At 41.0% G+C, this 17,591-nt stretch overlaps 1 protein-coding gene across 7 annotated transcripts in view; it reads right to left on the bottom strand.

Annotated features, from left to right (window-relative positions):
• DENND5A (DENN domain containing 5A) overlaps positions 1-17,591 on the bottom strand; it is a 65,944-nt gene that overhangs the window by 35,028 nt on the left and 13,325 nt on the right. For 4 of the 7 annotated variants that reach the window (XM_038137367.1, XM_038137369.1, XM_038137370.1 and 1 more), the window contains exons 2-5: positions 11,678-11,749; positions 10,969-11,078; positions 9,815-10,475; positions 3,146-3,333 (exon numbers count right to left, since the gene is read on the bottom strand). In XM_038137367.1, coding sequence (XP_037993295.1) covers positions 3,146-3,333; positions 9,815-10,475; positions 10,969-11,078; positions 11,678-11,749 — 1,031 coding nt within the window. Of the gene's footprint in view, positions 1-3,145; positions 3,334-9,814; positions 10,476-10,968; positions 11,079-11,677; positions 11,750-12,808; positions 12,887-17,591 lie in introns of all 7 variants that reach the window. The other 3 variants (XM_038137368.1, XM_038137372.1, XM_038137373.1) reach the window with 2 other exon arrangements.

The raw sequence follows: 17,591 nt of genomic DNA, 5'->3' as shown, positions 1-17,591 counted from the left end.
AGCCTAAAATTCAATTTTGTACTAACACAACTTTTTTGTTGGAGATTTTAATCCTCGTCTGCTGCAAGCATTAACTTCTAGAATACAGCTGGATTCCATGCTCACATGGCAAAGCATCCCCTGGAAACACCACTTGTGACCCAAATATAGGAGGCTGCCACCAAAACAAGCCTTAGGGCACATGTGTGCAAGACTTACACCAAACCAAACCTAACTGAGTTGGGACAGACAGTATTCTCACATTATTAGCCTAAAAATATTAGGCTTAAACACTTTGATCAAGACAAATTAGTCCTTTTAAATTATAAAACCACAATGAAGAAGTCTACAGCGACACTGAGGTCTCCATGCTGTGCTAGACAGCAATATTATTTTCTTCCACAATGCCCTTCAACTGAGAAGCACTAACTAGATTTTCTCTCAAAGCTCACCTCTTTGGTCCCTGCTTAAATCTGATATTGCTTTCTTTTACAGCAGCTGTCCCACACATCCACATAAACAGATTAGGAACAGAGAGATGCAGCTTAGGCAGTTTCAAGACAAAGAAAAAAATTTTTTTGCAGAACTCAGAATAAATTACAACACAGAACAGCTCTTTGTACACCCTTTGTGACAAGTGAGGAAAAATCTGATATCAGGAGCCCAGAGGAGCTCCTCATATAACCCTGATGAGTTCATAAAGGTTGATATACATTGCAAACTTCAGAGATAAACAATGTTAAATTTATTAACAGCCCCTCTGATAGTGATGATAAATTTGTCTCTATTGAAGTACAAATAATGGAATCCATAAGCCCTCTTCCACTGTTCTACAACAACACATTATTCACGTTCCTTGGCAGTTTTTGTTTGCTGTTCTATGGGGGTTTGTTTGGGTTTCTTTCTTGGTTAGCTGGGCTTCTTTAAGCAAACTCCCTACAATGAAAACCTCAATAATAGTGAGTTCCTGTTCTTCCCAGTCTACTTAACCCCTTGAATCAACAAATCTATTGGTACAGGATAACTTTTTAGTATTTCCTAAGAGAATGGAGTCTCCAGTCCATTTCTATGCCACAGTTACATCTCCAGCCTGCAATGCAAAGGGTTCAACAGCTCACAAGAAACCTTACCCAGCAGTGACTACCAAGGGGATTTCTCAGACTAGCTCAAACTCATTGGGCACAAAGTTTTAAGAGCTCAGTCTTCAAATAAGAAAGAGAAAAGCTGAAACTTCAGAAGGACAAGGAAGTCTCACAGCAAATTCCACCACATGGGCATGTTGCTGCTGCTTTCTGCCTTGCCTGTCCTCCCCTCCCAGACAATTCTCATCTCTGTAAGATACCATCAAAAATCTACTCCTCCAGCTTCACATAAAAGGCTACCTGTAAAACAAAATGTAAATTGAGGTGTCAGAGCACTTTTTAATAGTACTTGGATTTCATTTCAAACATCTAAAAATAGATCAACTGCCTAATTTTAACCTCCAAAACAACCTGATAAATCTCTTCCAAAACCTATTTACTTTTTAAATAACTGAAATGTCTATTTGAAATTAAAATATGTTTATTTAGTTGAAAGTATTACAGTGATTTTTAAATGAGGAAGTTCTTTACAAAAGGAGGACAGTCTTTTAGAAGCTTGTGGTAACAGTGAAAACATCCATGGTGCATATTAACATGCATATCCACACATGCATTTTATTTCATCAGCTATTCTCTCTAAAAAGTGTACTAACCATATTAATTAGGCCTGTCAGTACAGCCAAAATTCTGGAAAAATAGTAAACCAAAGCAATAGACTGTTGTTTTCATGGCAAGAACATACAATACTCTGTTATTAATTACGCCAGTGGAAAATAAAAAAAAATTTAAAAAAAAGAGAGTGAGACAATAAAGAAATCAAGAGATTAAACACTTCAGTCTTCATAGAAAAAAATACAGTTTGAAAAAAAAAAGTTTTACTTTGAACTTGCCAGGAAAAACAAATGAAAACTACCAGCATATGGATTTGAGAAAAAGAGCAATGTTGGCATGGAGACCAGACTGGAGGTTCACAAAAATATCTTGTCTTTAATTTCACGCAGCTTTTTTAAAAAGGAAGGGGTTTTTTTGTGTCAAGCTATGCTGCAGCACTGCCTGATAATGAAAACAAAAACCAGCACCACCACAAAACCCAGGGCCTGCCACACTTCTGCTTTCCCAGAAATGCAAATGGTAACAGAAGAAAACCCAGAGTCAGAGAAAAAAGCAGAGAATCCTACCAGGGCCTGTAAGCAGGGTGTTTCCCATGATTTACACAGTTCCTCCCCTGAAAAGTTACACCTACAAGTAAGCAGGGGTCAGACATTTCCTCTGCTGCCCTGGATAGTGCCTTGATCCTCCCCAACTTTAATCCACCCCTTAAACTCTTTTGGCACATCCCTACAAGGACTGCTCGTGAAGTGAACAGGAGGATCAAATAAATCAGGACAACCTCTAAGCAGGCTGAAGGCAGTCCCAGCCCCAGGGATGAGCTGCAGAACCTGCACAGAGCATTTCCTTGTCCCTGACACGGGGCTGCTCCCAGGGCTCCTCAGCACCAGCCCAACAAGCAGCAGAGGCTCAGGTACACGCTGGCATTTTGCTGCACACTGAAGCTGGCATTCCAGCAGAAAAACTGAAATGTTTTGTGCACACGCCTGGCAGGCTGGGTCCATGCAAGCCAAACCCCAAGAGAGAAGTCCAGGGCGGGGAAACCCAGGCTAAATCCACAGAGCAGGAACCAGACCAGGGCTGATGCCAGAGCAGGAACCAGCCCAGGGCTGATGCCAGTCCAGCTCTTCTCATTCACCACCACAACCTTTTGGCCACGGCTGGAGAGTTCACACTGCACTTCCTAGCATTACAAGGCTAATTTTTAGAGCACAAAAATGTTCTTTCTGTAACCCCAGTACCTGTAAAATTACAATTAAAGTTGAATTCTATCAGAGCATACAATTTCAAAAGCAGGGCTTTATCTATTTCACCAAATTTTTGTCAGCATCTTCAAGAAAAAAAGACCTATCCCAAATCAGAACCAGCAAGAACTTGACAATGGCTGGTACAGTTAGCACTTGTGTTTTGGATCATTTCTCACTCCCCTCATAGTCATGAACAGTATTTAATCAATCAAGACAAGCTCCTCTCACCTCTTGAGGAAGTTCCAGCTTAGACCTATCATCCAGTCCATTAGAGTGCAAGCCCATGAGGTAAGGGACAGGAGCATCTAGAAAATGAAGGAGGGATGCTGGAAGGATAGGAACATACACATGCTGCCACTGAAATGGAAACATTAGTGCTGTGATGGTCTCTGCCACTGTCATCAGCCTCTGATAATCTGAAAAAGATCAAGAAAATTAAATTTTTTTTTCACAAATACTTTTAAGTAAATGAATTTAAATTAAAGAAATGTGAAGTTGCTTGAAAACAGAAACCACAAAACCCAGTGCTAGCTGAGTGGCATCATAATGAAAACCCAGACCTGCACACCCAGCACATTTTGCTGAAACAACAAAGAGAGCTCAACCCAAAGTAGGTCATTCTACAAGTCATATGGAAATGAGCAAACTAACCCTTAATGCATGCTAAGTCACTTTCTGCTACCTATACCAGGGTCACCAGGAGCACCAGTTTGAATACAAAAGCAATATTGTAATCAGCTAAAAAACACATCAGAAATTATTTCTTTTCTCTGTGCTCAGGGCTTTCTATGGAAGCCTTGGATGAAACCCAAGGCATCTGGTATCTCTCAGATAAACATTTTTTCAAAGAGTGTTTAAATGTCTATAAAGCATGCTGTATAGCAGCCAACACAACAGTGTGACTGAAATAACTATGCAGAAAATGAAAAGGATCAGCTTTGTTTAGCCTTTGCAATGCACGACCAAAGCCTCAGTTCAATGTAAAAACAACTCATGTCTTCCTGGAACTTAGAGGCAGTGTTAAATCTACCTGTGCAACACACTAAGAGATCTTTTTCTGTAGCACTGGTGGCTAGAGCAGTTCACACTGCTGGGCAAACGCTGCACCCTCCTCATCTGTAACTACAGAGTCATCTCCAAGGGTTTTTGAAATCCCATGAAGGGGGAGGCAGCACCAGATGTGTGTTCCAATACAGCTGCTGTGAAACACCCCAACTGCCTTCCAGCTGCCAGGCTCTGAAGGGTATAAAACACCCACACAACTAGGGCAATTCCTACCTTCTGTCAGGCTACAAATACAGCACAAACTGGAGACACAGGATGCCTTTTCATGATACTGCAACAACATCCAATTCCAGCCAGGAATGGGGAGGGAATACAAGGAAAAGGAAAAAGTCAGTAACCTTCACCTGTGACTATTAAGGTGTGGGGGATGCACGTCTTCTCCTTCCACAGAACTACAGACACTGTGAAACTGAAAAAGACACCTGGATGGGCAGGCTCAGGTGCTGAGGTTTCAGAAGCTGTTGCAGACTGTCACAGAGGGCAGATGAAAACTGCAAGAGTAACATTTGTTCTAAACACTCTGGAGAAAAATTAAGCTTAACTGTGCATTTCCCAAGTTGATGGCTTTGATTCTATCTTTTAGCCAGCCTGCACTCAAGACTTTAGACAGCAGGAAAAAAAAAAAAGCCAAGAAATTCAGTTCCTGGCATTCATGATTAATTTTGTCTCGGAAAAAAGTTGCAGAGTTTGGGGTCTGCAAAGAGCCCCACAACCTAAGAGGAACTCAGCACAGGTTTTGCTAACATCACCCATATTTCTGCAACTTAGGCTTTTCATTTTTAATCTTCATATCAAGCAGTGCTGGTGGAAAAGGTTATTGATGGAACTACTTGCCATCTACTGCCTCACAGGAGACCTGCCATGAAGGACCTTTCAACCAGAGCAGGTGAGAACAGCTTAAACAGGTTAAAGTTTTTGCCAAAAGCTTGTTTGGACTGAAATACCAATGAACATCACAGTAACACTCCCCTGCTCTGCCTGGACACCAGCTTTTGCCTGCACACCTACGTATGGGTTTGCATCTTTAATCACAGCCTGACTGCAAAGAAGTGATGAATTAATGATAAGCTTTGGGAAGAAGAAGATTCTATTCCATACCCTATTTTCTTCAGTTTTTAAAGGACCTTTAAATGTAGCCATAGATACACAAACATTGCAGCTGGTTTGTATTCAGCTAGTTTATCTGGAAGCACAAGTCTTAAAATAGAAACAGTGTTTTCCTATGACACAAAACCCCCTGTCTGATCCTGCAGGATAATTTAAATACAACTTTTCCCTCTGTCATTAAGCTAACTTTAGTATCAGCCTTCCAAATTAATTACCAAGTAACATCAATAGGTCAGAATATCTATCCAGTGGGCAGCCACCTCCTGCCAGGGAGCTCTCTGCAAAAGCAGCTCTCTGATCCTGGATATCCATGTGGCTTAAGCCATTCCCAAAGATTTGGCCTGCCCAGCTGCAGCCTGCAAGTGACAGTGACTGCATTCTGCTACTGCCAAAAAGCAAGGACAAAGGCAAGAAGCATGAAAATGTAAACCAAAATAACCCCTATGTTTCCATAAGTTATACCTACTCAGAGAGGGTATGGAGGGAGTTTTGGGTTTAAAGAAGCAAGCAGCACAGTTCTCATACTAAAGAATTACAGAAGATTTAAAAATAACAGCAAAAAGATTAAAAGAGTGAAGACGTGTTTCAGCAGTGCTGTTGCTCTTGCTCCTGAAATCAGAATGTGCTTTTTCTGGTGTCAATGACCTGATCTTGTGCCTAGTATTGTACACAAGCACTGGTAGGGAAATAATGACATATGACTAGGGCACTGTTAGATGGGAAAGTGCTTAACTGATCACTGTGCAAGGAAAAGAAAATCCACTACTTTTTTATTATGGCCACTTAAGAACACAGAAAAGGCAGGATTTGTTATTCTAACCAACTGCTGTAAATAAAATACATTATCTTATTAAGTGTGTAGGAGAAGTTACACAATAATATTTATCTGTAGAAGATTTTAAAAAAATATAAATTGAGAGGTCCTGTGCCTGGGAAAAGAGGAACAGGATGGCAAGAAGCTGGCAGCTGTAAAACCATAATTCCACCTCCCCATTTTCACATTCTACCAGAGAGAAGTCTGTCAAGTGCCCACAGAAATCCTCCAACTCAGCCAAATTTAAAACAATTATACCATCACATTTTGGAACGTTTTTTTCCTTTTAATCTTCCTACTTCATGGATCACAATGAAATACTGTTGTATTTGCCAAGTAACTCACAAGTCACTTTAAAAAAGCCCTGTAGCTGCAGTAAGAACCAGCTGTGGCAAGGTTCCTAAATCCCTGGAGGCATAACCAGAGAGTCCTATGTAAGGGATCAGAGCTAGGCAGCACAGAGGAATACTGCAAAGACAATAAACTAATACTTCAAATCTCCAGGATGAACATACTTTTAAACAATGAAACAAAGATGGGGCGGAGTGATTCAAAGACAGAGCAGAAAAAAAACCCTCATTTGTGCTGTAAAATGGCAGCAGACAGCTGCCACCCAGAAAATAAAACTGTCCTAGAGCACAGTCTGTGGCAGCAGTGTATTACATTTCTCCTCTTTTTGTTTCTAGCTGTTTAGAAAAATTAACCTCCAAGCAGATTTCACAGCTGCCTTAACTCAGTACACACTTCTCAGAAGAGCTCTAGGTGCTCTCTGAGATAAGGAATAAGTCCATTTCACAGCTACAAGAGCAACGTAAATGGCAGGAATGCAAACCAGCTCGCACAGAATATCTGGCAAGGGCACTTCCCACAGGCCTCCAGCACCACTGACTCTTTCCAGAGTTCCTCAGCACTGGCTCAGCACTAGCAGCATCCTCAAATTCCTCCCTCTCTTCCAGGCCTCTGGCACTTTTCCAAATGGTAGACAGGTCTCTCAACAGGACAATCCAATTGAGGCATTCATTCCCTCCACTTGGCTTACAGCAATCCAAAATACACAAGGCTGTGCCAGCGTAGTGGGACAAAAGAAGAATTTCCAGAAGCATCAAGTCAGAAACATGTCAAAGAAATCTTAAACCAAAACACTTCCACTGCCAAGAGAAGTTACTCCTACTCCAAGGACTGACTGAAACTTAAAACACTAAAATAATTTGTTTCCAAAAGGATTGCACTTGGCAACAAATTCATAGAGACATAAAACCCTGAAAAGATTTGGGTTGGAAGGGACCTCAAGATCATCCAGTTTCACCAGACCTCCAAGAGGTTTTATTCTGGTGGTCTTTCATCATTTTGTGCGTGTTTGGTTTTGGGGTATTTTTCCAAGTAAATCTTACAAATCTGCTGATCCTGACATGTACTGTTCTAAATCTAAATCCACCCAATGAGTATCATAATCTCACCTGACCTAGGAGAACAAGAAATCATCTCAGCCACCTCAGCTGTCATGGGTCTGAGCACCAGGAGATTGAACAAACTCATTTAAAAACTCAGTATTTACATTCTGAAGGACAACCTAGACCTCACACAGGTGTGCATGCAAGAACATGAAAAAGCCTTTCCAAAAGTAAAGCAATTCCTGATTCCACTCAGAACTGAGTGCACAATCACCTGTATCTCCATTCAATATTTCCTGCTTTACAAACAGCAAAAAACAGATGTTACTCAACCATGCTGAAGAAAGAGCAGAATATATTAGGGGCATAATCCAGCTGAAAAGAAAAACAGAGGCAAACAAAACCAAAACAAAATTTAAAAAAAAAAATCAGAGGGATTAAATCCCTCAGAAAGTCCTTAAGAGAAACCACATTTCAAAAAAGAAAAATTGGCTACTATTACTGAGAAGGCACTGCTGCAGCCAGTTCACCAAACCTGAGGGTCAGAAGACACCAAACAATTAACTAGAATTATTTTTCTACTGAAAGAAGACTTTTCAGCCAAAAACTAAGATGAGGACTTGACAGAGAGACAAGACACCTCCATAAAATGTACAACGCAGCCCAACTCAGCCCAAGCTTGGGGTGAGGCAGGGAAACAGTGGACAGAAACTGTCCTAACTGATCCCTCATCCCTCTGAACTCCAAATGTCTGAGCCTGCAAACAAGAAACTCAAGTGTTCCAGAGCTATTTTAAGCTTCTTTAATTAGCCACTGATCAGAACCTGGAAAGGGCCCAAGACAGAAAGCTGAACCTATTAAAAGGGCTTGGAAAGAGAAGCCAGAATACAGCAGGCTAGCCCAAGAGCGAGCTGAGCTCCAGCCTGGAACAACAGAGCACTCACAAGGGGATGGCCTGGAAGGAGCTCCAGGAGCACTGCTCCCACATGGTGATGATGCACATGTGGAGCCTCCAAGCCACCACAGGAACCCCAGACACCTCCAGAGGCCACCCCACCACACCCTTCTTCATGAAAGGTGCTGATGTTTGAATCCTCCACCGGTGGGACACAGGAATCCACAGAAACTCTCCTTACATCTCAAACATATCAATGCCTAATCCATTTCAGGGGAAACCACAAAAGAAGCTTGACTGCTGGACAAGTATTTCTAGATTTGCTATGAACAATAAGCAGAGCTATTTGGTTTTTAAATCCAAGAGAGTAACCACTACAGAGATCAGTAAGTTTTTTGACTGCATGTGAATTACTGTGCAGTTTTTCTCTTGCAGTTCACAGGGTCTATTACAATGACACAACTGTAATTTAATATCCTGCTGGCATTACAGACTTTTAATCTCCCTGATTGTACACACAAATCCATCCTTGGCTTTAGTCTATGCACAGATCTTAACACACTTTACACAAAATCTGTATTTCATGCTTAGAGAAGGTTGCTGATAAATGTAGGTAATATTTTGTAAATACTTACTATTTGTGTTCTACCTATTTCAGTTACAGCTCGAGGGAAGTAAACACTGAAAACAAATTTCAATAACACCATAGACTAGCTCTGAATTTGTCTTGGGGTCTTTTAGGCTTCCTAACCATTACTATAAATTAGTGTTCAAAATACAGACTGTCTGCTTAAACCACACCATTCTGAACGGGTGAGTCTGGACTAATGTTAGTCAGCTTGGGACAAAAAAAAAAAAAGTACAGAAATTATCTTTTGGCACAATTCCACATAGTCTGTGTTACAGCAACAGGATGTGGAGTAAGAGGGCCAGTATCTACAAATTTCAACACAGAAAATAGATACCACTCCCACACTACTCACTAATTGATAAACATGCTATTTCAGCTCAGTTGCTGCCCATCCTCTTCAAAGCAAGCTCTAACTATGTGCCTTCAGAGCTATAACTGTTTAAAGGCCTTTATGGAGATTTGGGATTTGAGTTCAGTCAAAACTTTTTTCAGGTACTTATCTCTCAAAGTAACAACTGAAATGTGACTTCGGGTACTCCAAGAGAAAACTGTATTTGCATGATTAACTCTTCTTCGGAACCAGGTGCATACATAATTAATGGTGTATCTTCTGAAAATGCATGGCTAGTTCAGCAGAGATAGCAGGGAATTCAGCTGAGCAGCTAGACAGGAACATGGAAAAGGCAAACTGCTCTATCCAGTAGCACAGCCCCAGAGCCAGCAATAAAGGGGTCAGCCAAACCATGAATAGAGGAGATTATGTGAAAAGCCAGTGTTAATTTAGGTGTCTAACAGCAGGAGCCAATGCATCACTCTCCTTACAGTGCTTTTCTTTACCTGAAGACCTGCACACAGATCAGCCAGACTGCAAGAGCATGCTCATACCACTTTAATGCAGCTGTTCTGCTGTTTGTGGGGCTTTTAGCATTCAAGACACAGTAAGACCTTGTGCCAGCACAACTACAAGATAAGAAAACAAAACCCAAGTACTCACGCTGTGAATAAAGCAGTATCTGAAACTCCAAAAGGGCACAGGTAAAGAGTTGAACCACATTTTCTACTCCAAGCAATTCAAAAACTTCTTTAACAGGAAAGTCAAACAATGGTAGTTCATTGGTGCTTGGCCTCTGGCAGATAATTGGTCCATAAACACCTGAAAATTTCAATGACCTTCCTGCTGGAGGAAGAGGAACCTCGTACAGAATATTGTAGATGTAGCTTTCTAAAGGTAGCGGTGGTGGCTGAGGTGAAGTCACTGCTTGGTGAAGTTGTTCTAGAACTTTCTTACAAGCTTTCATGAAAGACATTGGAGTAATCAGGCAAATGCACTTGGAGACATAGAGGGTGTCTCTGCTGATGTCATAGGAGTTAAACCGCTGTAGCTTTGAGACAGAGGTGCCATTGCAGTCCCCAGTGCTGCTGCAGCTCTCCTTGTCATTGGTGGGGGCAGTATGAAGAATGTCATATTCAGCATTGTGCATATGATACAAGGTCTGCATTGCACTGCAGATCTGTTTGCTAGTGACTTCCTCAAAAAACGTGAGAGAAAATCCGAATGTCCGCGAGCCATCTTCACGAGTAATAATGAAAGAGTGGAATTGAGGTTCTCTGCAATCTGCTTGTGTCTTGAAAGCAAGCCCTTTAGGCATACACAGCTACAAAAAAGGGGAAGGGGAGACAATATCCATTAAAAAATGCTTTTCTCTCCCCCAGCCTGCAGAAGCATTGGTGAAAATGGGATTTAAAATCCACAGACTGCCATCACATTTCATTTAAAATTCTTATAAGTGTTACATTTCTGCACAATACAGTGATGTGGGTCTAAATCAGAAAAACAAAAGGAATGTATCAAAAGGGCTGCATGCAATTTCTATTTATTACTATTTTGTTACCAGCCTCATATTTTTATGAATAAAGTAATAAAATTCAAACCCACATAAAGAAAAGTATTTTTCTGGTCACCAAGACCAGAAACCTGAGAGAGAAAACTGCTACATTTTATCTAAACTAAGACACACCACATTCTATTAAATGGAAAAATCACGCACCAAAAAAGATTCATTAATTGCAGACTAATTTATTTCTCTACTAATTCTCTAGAATGTAACAAAAAAAAACCAAGAACAAAAGCCATGAAGTGATACTGACCATTCCCACTGCATCCTGATCAAAAGGGTTCCATTCAACATTCTCAGGATAGCGAGCAAGAACTTTGGATTTAAATGTGCGTCTTAACGGAGTCTGTTCAAAGTTTTCCCCTGCAGATGAAAGAAAAAGACACAAGTAAATATTTCATTCCCTTTTTAAGCACAAACAAGGCCAAAAAGCAGGACATCAGCAGGCAGACTGGAGGGTAAGTGAATTAAGGACACATTCCTTTCAAGAGAAACAGAAAATGCAGACAGTTCGTTAGCATATAGTCAGACTGCAGATATTAGCAAGGATTAGCTCTGTAACATTTCTGTGTCGCTCAGTATCTGTGCTTTTCCTTAAGTGTGGCAATCTTGAGATTGTGGTTATGGCAGCAATTCTCTAAGCCACCCTTCAGATATTTCAGATTCTTGTTAAAACACAGCGAAAGCTTCAGTTTCAGCGCAATGTTGTTACTGAAGAAAAGCACAAATAGACAAAATGCTAAGATGATGCTACTTTTAGATAGACATACAAGTGACATCATGAGATCTCTTAATCTCATTTTCGAGAGTGGGAAAAAAGATAACCACTATCTATTGCAAGAAGTTAGCTGTGAAGGAAGAGTCTAGAAGGTTAGAAGGTCAAGAATCACATAAACGTCCATGAAGATAGAGTATCAGATGAACAAAGTGCTTTTTTTTTTGCCCCACACTTTTTCCTTTACCTTCTGTTGCACTTGAAATGAAACGGCTGCCACCATCTCGGGTTTTAGAGGCCTGTATATACTGGCATAAAGCTATATAACAAATAAAAACAACACTGCATTATACATTTCATACTGTTGACTGCGATCACGTCGCTAACACATACCAGTAAGAACACACTAACATCCAGAATCAGCATGCAGGACAGTCTACTTCCCTAATATGCTTTTCTACATATACAACTTATACAAATTTGTCATTTTACCTACGTATTTCTAGAAGGAGACGATCAGTATGTAAGAGGAGCTCACTGTTCCTGTACACACAACCAGAACACTGATGCAGTAGGAACAAGCTGCTCGTGAAATTGAAGTTTCACTTGATAACTACAAAATATTCCCAAAGAGCAGATGATGAAACTGACCCCAAGGACAGGACCATTCCAAGGCCTTTAGAAGTGTGTGAATTTAAGTGGCATGGTCCAACTTTCCACGGGTGCTATCCATACACTAGATTGGCTGAAAGCCTGGTGTAGAAGCTCTTAAATTTCCTCTAGAGCAACGACAGCTCATTGTGATAACACAGAACTTTCTGCAGTAAATATTCTGGGTGTGAGCAGTTGCTTTAAAAAAACAAAAACGTACAACTGTGTATCTTAAAATAAGCTTAGCTATATTACTAGAATGCAATTAGCTAAATGAGCAGGCAGCTGTTGACAGCTGCACTAACAATCAGGCACAATTGCATGAAATCATATGCTTTAAATAAATGGAACTATTTCAGCAACACCTGCAAAAGAGAAAACACACTCCCAACTCCTCTCTTGTTTTCTTACACGCAGCAATTACATGGCAATAGAAATTGATTTCAGAATTGGTTGGGTTTGTTTTGTACGTCTAGAGTAATATTTAAAGTTCCATTTCAAAGCCAAGTTAGAATCTTTATTTGGCACAACGCTTACTTGCGCTAAGTAGCCACAGACAGAGATCCTGCAGCACTGTCTGCACAATACAGAACCCAACAAACACATTGCACCACACCAAACAGAATTTCCAGTGAATGCTTAACAAGCCCTTTGACAGCTCAGAAGCCTGCTAACTGGGGATTTTCTTTAACTAAGTCTTAAATATTATCTCAGCCAGGGAACTTACCCTGAATCAGGACCTAGGACAGGTCTCGCAACACCCAAAATATTCACATCTATTTTGCTAATTCTCTGAGTTTTAGCACTGAAAGGGAAGGAGGCATTGCTTTTATTATTTGTCTGAAAAATCAACAGCTCAGCTAATTTTTATACAAAACTACACAGCTACGTTATTTATTAATCTGTTCAACTATATAATTCAATAATATCATTGTTCAGAAAGGAAAAAAATGCATATTTGGGAAAATCTGAAACATATAAAGAGCGGAATAGTTAGGAATAACCAGGACACAACTTCACCGAAATACAACCATCTTGTTAAAGAGTAGAGCCAAAGACAGAAAAGATAACAGCATTTCCACAGCTAAAATAACCATAAAAGATGAAAACAAGCATTTAAAGAAACTTTTCATCTCCCAGAAAGAAAAATGGACATAATGCCACATCTCTACTGACACAAACATCCACTCAAGTGAAGTCAGTCCTCTGTAAAAAGCTTTTAAAAGTATGTCAGGAGATTTAACACACCTACTGTTTTCTATATTTACATCTGTGCAGATGATGTCATGTCAACTTTTAGATAATTGAGGAAAAAACTCAGACATGTACTAAGCTGTTTTGTTCCTTGGCTGTTTTTTTTTAACTTCCACATACGTAGAGGAGAGAAAATACATGAAGGCCAAATTTTCTCCTGAACTTGGAAACCACCCAGCACAATCACTGAGTTCACCTTTGTGCAAGGCTATACATTTTGAAATTAAAAAGAAAAATCTATGACTTGAAGACCTTTTCATTAAGTGTATTAACACTGCAAAATACATTATGCTGCTGGTTCCTTATGATTATAAAAACCCCCAAACCCTAAACACTGAATGGTTGTTTACCTATTTAAAGAAGCCTTGCACCATCTCCTCCCAAGAGACATTCTCACCAACACACTCTTAAATTTTTTAGAGCTGGAGTCTGTCTGTAATTTAACGAAAGGACTAAAATTGATTTCTGGAAACCACTGAGGCCTGATTCAGACAGAAACATAAGGCAACCCTGACAGCCTTGCTGCCATCCATCAAGGCACTCAGCTGTTGCACAGACACTGCTGCTGCCAGAGCGCCCCAGCAGCACCCTGCTCTTCTCTGCTCCCGTCTCCATGCTGCGCTGCTGGAATGCTGCTGCCAGCTCTGCAGGATGCTCCTTTGCCCTTCCACAGCAGCACAGTCTCCCATCCCCAGCCAGCTCCTTGGGGACAGCCTCCATGCTTGGAATACCACAAACTACTGGACCACGCTGGCTTCCAAAGACACTGATTCAAACGTGCAGGGAACATCAAGGGACAGCTCAGCAACATTGGAAAGTTCAGCCCAGGTGATTTGTGCAGCTCCAGGACACTGGACACTCTTGTTTTCTTGCCATTACAAGAAAAGGGAACCTGAGCACCACTATTTCCTTTGCCTGGGCTCCCCCTTCTTTCCTCTCTAGTGATTGTCACTAGACAGCCATCAGCAGTGGGGAGGGGGAAAATCCACAAAAAATATTTATATGGTTGTGAAAATCCCTTTGCTAGGGATTTTCTTCTCCTGAGAAGCTGAGAGGGCCTCAGCTTCAAGTGTAAACAATTTGTTATCTGCTGCTGTGGGATGCAGCAGGTGCTTCCTCGATTGGTCAGTGTGGGATGTTTCTGCTTGGTGGCCAATCCAGGAGGCAGCAGCTCTCGGACTCTCTGGGAGTCACAGAACTTGGTTATTCATTCCTTTCTATTCCTGTCTCGCTTTCTGATAAATCTTTCTCTCTGTTCTTTGTAGCATAGTTATAGTGTGGTCTTTTTTAATGTAATATATATCATAATATAATAAACCAGCCTTCTGAAATGGAGTCAAGATCTCTCCTTCGCTTCACCAAGTCCTAACTGCCCTGAAGACCCGCATTAATATGTTTACTTACATCCAGAGACAAAAAGCAATTAAACCTAAATTTCTAAATTTACAATCAGCCTCAAACAGAGACACTCTGCTACAGCAAAGCACCAACTGCAGCACATCTCCAGCAGCAAAAATAACCCAAGGTTTCAAGATCTGTCATTACAGAGTCACAGAATTAAAAGGATATTCTGAGCTGGAAGGGACCCACAAGGATCATTGAGTCCAACTCTTAAGTAACAGGGATCAAGCCACAACCTTCATGTTATTAGCACCATGCTCTAACCAACTGAGCTAATCATGGTTTTCTTCACTTAGTTGATTGATTCAGGAATAATTGAAATGGTTTTGATAAAAAGAGTGAAGAGCAATTTTAGTAAATGCAAGAGACCAACCCACCAGCAGAAATGGACAGTTGTATTCCACAAGTAATATGCAGGCATAAGAGGAAATGAAGGCATAAGAGGAAGGCATAAGAGGAAATAAACTGATAAAAAATATGATGCATCCCACAACTTGAGATAGAGAGCAAGTCCCCACACTTCACAACTATCAAAGGACTGCTATCCTCAGATCATGTTTTTCACATGGTTTCTCTCCCTTAGCAGAAGCAATGGCTAGAAAGTACTTTCCTTATCCAAGTTACAGTAAAGAGGTCCTTAGAAATTATTTATCTATAAATAATTTCTTTCTTTTACACACATTCCATGCAAAAGGAAAACTTTGGGGGTTTTTAATGGAACACAGTATTGCCTGCTGAAGACTAAAGAGGTCTTTCAAACACCATTGATGTTCTTCACATACACATTTACCACTCAGGTGTTTGTTATATCAGAGGACAAGCTCTACAAAAACCAAGATGCAAACTGTCCCACAGACTGCAAAGTTGCAACTACCTTGGACTTAAATCAGAATCAATGATCAAACAGCCACAACTATAAGATTATTCGTCAAGAAATGTCAAACAACATATGAAATCCATAAACATCCAACAATACTTCAGGAAGTTTCAGGCCAACATAAAACCTTCAAAACAGTAAGAATCCCACTGCATTTGTCAATGTAAACAATATCATGAAAGCATAGAGAAATATAATTTAACCAGGCACAGAATGAATCCACAAGCACCAGTTTAGTGCAGCCCTGGCACTGCATCCAACAGGGGAATGACAGTGAAGCAGAGCATCTCAGAACTTCTTTGTCATTGGAAAAAAAAAACACACCCCCTGTCATCCCACTCAAAATAGGATCAGTGAAACAACATGGATTTAAAATAAACAAATAGAGAATAAAGAAAGGGTTAACAAAGATTAACATTTCACTAATCCAGTTCAGTCACACGAACAGCTTAATTAGCTCATGGTGATTCCCCAAAACAGGAGGGAAGCAGAAAGTAAACCACAGACACAGAGGCTGTGAAACTGGTGAGCTGAAGAAAACATGGACTAGAGTTCTAATCCTGCTAGCTCCTGAAGCCAGCCCTCCTCCTGAGGCCCAGCTCGCTACCTGCTGGCTCCTGCCATGCCAGGTAATAGATTTTTCAACACCAGCAACCATCACCCAGCACTGGTAATGCTCTTGGCTTCCTCTCCCATTTTCCATGCTCTATCAACCCTCCCCATTAAACATGATAGATCCCTGCTGTCCCAGAGATGGCTGAGCACCTGCCTGCCCAGGGGTGGTGGTGAATAATTCCTCTTTTGCTTTGCTTTACCTATTAAGCTGTTTTTATCCTGACCTGAGAGTTTTCCCCACTTTCTTACACTTCTCATTCTCTCGCCCATTCCACAGGAGGGTAGTGAGAGGCTGTGTGGGGCTGGCTTAAACCACACCACCGTGAAATTAAAGAAGACATGCATGAAAGACTTAAGTTATTAGAGTCAGCTTGCTTATCAAAAGGGAAGTCACCAGCTAGACACAACCTCTGATGAAATCTCCTCGGCTGAGGGATGTCCAAGACTGCAGGCTTGGCCTGGCTCTTCCTGGGCAGGCAGAGCTCAGCTGAGAGCAGGCTCAGACTGTAGTGGGGAACACTCGGCACCAACAGGATTAAATCCCACACCAGAGGCAGGTAATTCTCCAACAGCTCCCTCTCACACCTTTTCAGTAAACTGAACCTGATGGACTGAGTTGTGTGCGTAAAGCATACTACAAACCTGCTGAGGAGGACCAGAGAGTCGAAACAAGTTACGTTTCTTTGGAAGATCCAGCTCAAACCAGCCCCATGGCAGCTCACACCGCTGCTCTAGCAGCCACCTAATGCTGTTTGCAATGTATGGAACCATGATGGGCTTTCAGTTCTAACTCCATTTACACCATCTGAAATCATGCTGGCCTACATATCTGTAATTTGGACTTGGTAATTACCAGCACATTAGAGCAGCTAATGCATGCACTGCAAGTATCCTACGCTGAACTAACAAGTACACCTAATTTTATCAGTCCCTTCCTGAGTCACCTAGCTCTGAACATGAGCCACATCACCACAGATTTGGAGGGTATGCTGGAAACCTCCCTCGCTCTCAGTTTTATGCTGCTCCCCCTTGTTACCTGTGTTACTTCTCTTGCTGCTCCACCTGTGAGCAGTGGACAGCAGGGTCCGCGTCTTGCTCTGATGAGAATTAGGATGTACAAACTCATGGAGTTTCCAACCTAGGCAGGACAGCATTGCTTTGGAAGTCCCATGCATCAATCTGCATGAAGCTATCCAGATCAATAGATATGACTTTTTTTTGTAAAATGATAACAAGGAAAAAAAAACAGTTCCATAAACTAAAATTAAAACATTCCAATCAAAACCTGCAAACGCCATCTACCAAGCTTTCCTCAGCTTTGAGCGGGAATAAAAAGAATGAACTCTCAGGGTCTAATTTTAGC

This window comes from Motacilla alba, chromosome 5, assembly GCF_015832195.1.
Source record: "Motacilla alba alba isolate MOTALB_02 chromosome 5, Motacilla_alba_V1.0_pri, whole genome shotgun sequence".
NCBI classification, from domain to species: Eukaryota; Metazoa; Chordata; class Aves; order Passeriformes; family Motacillidae; genus Motacilla; species Motacilla alba.
This window is presented reverse-complemented; position numbering and strand designations above follow the sequence as displayed.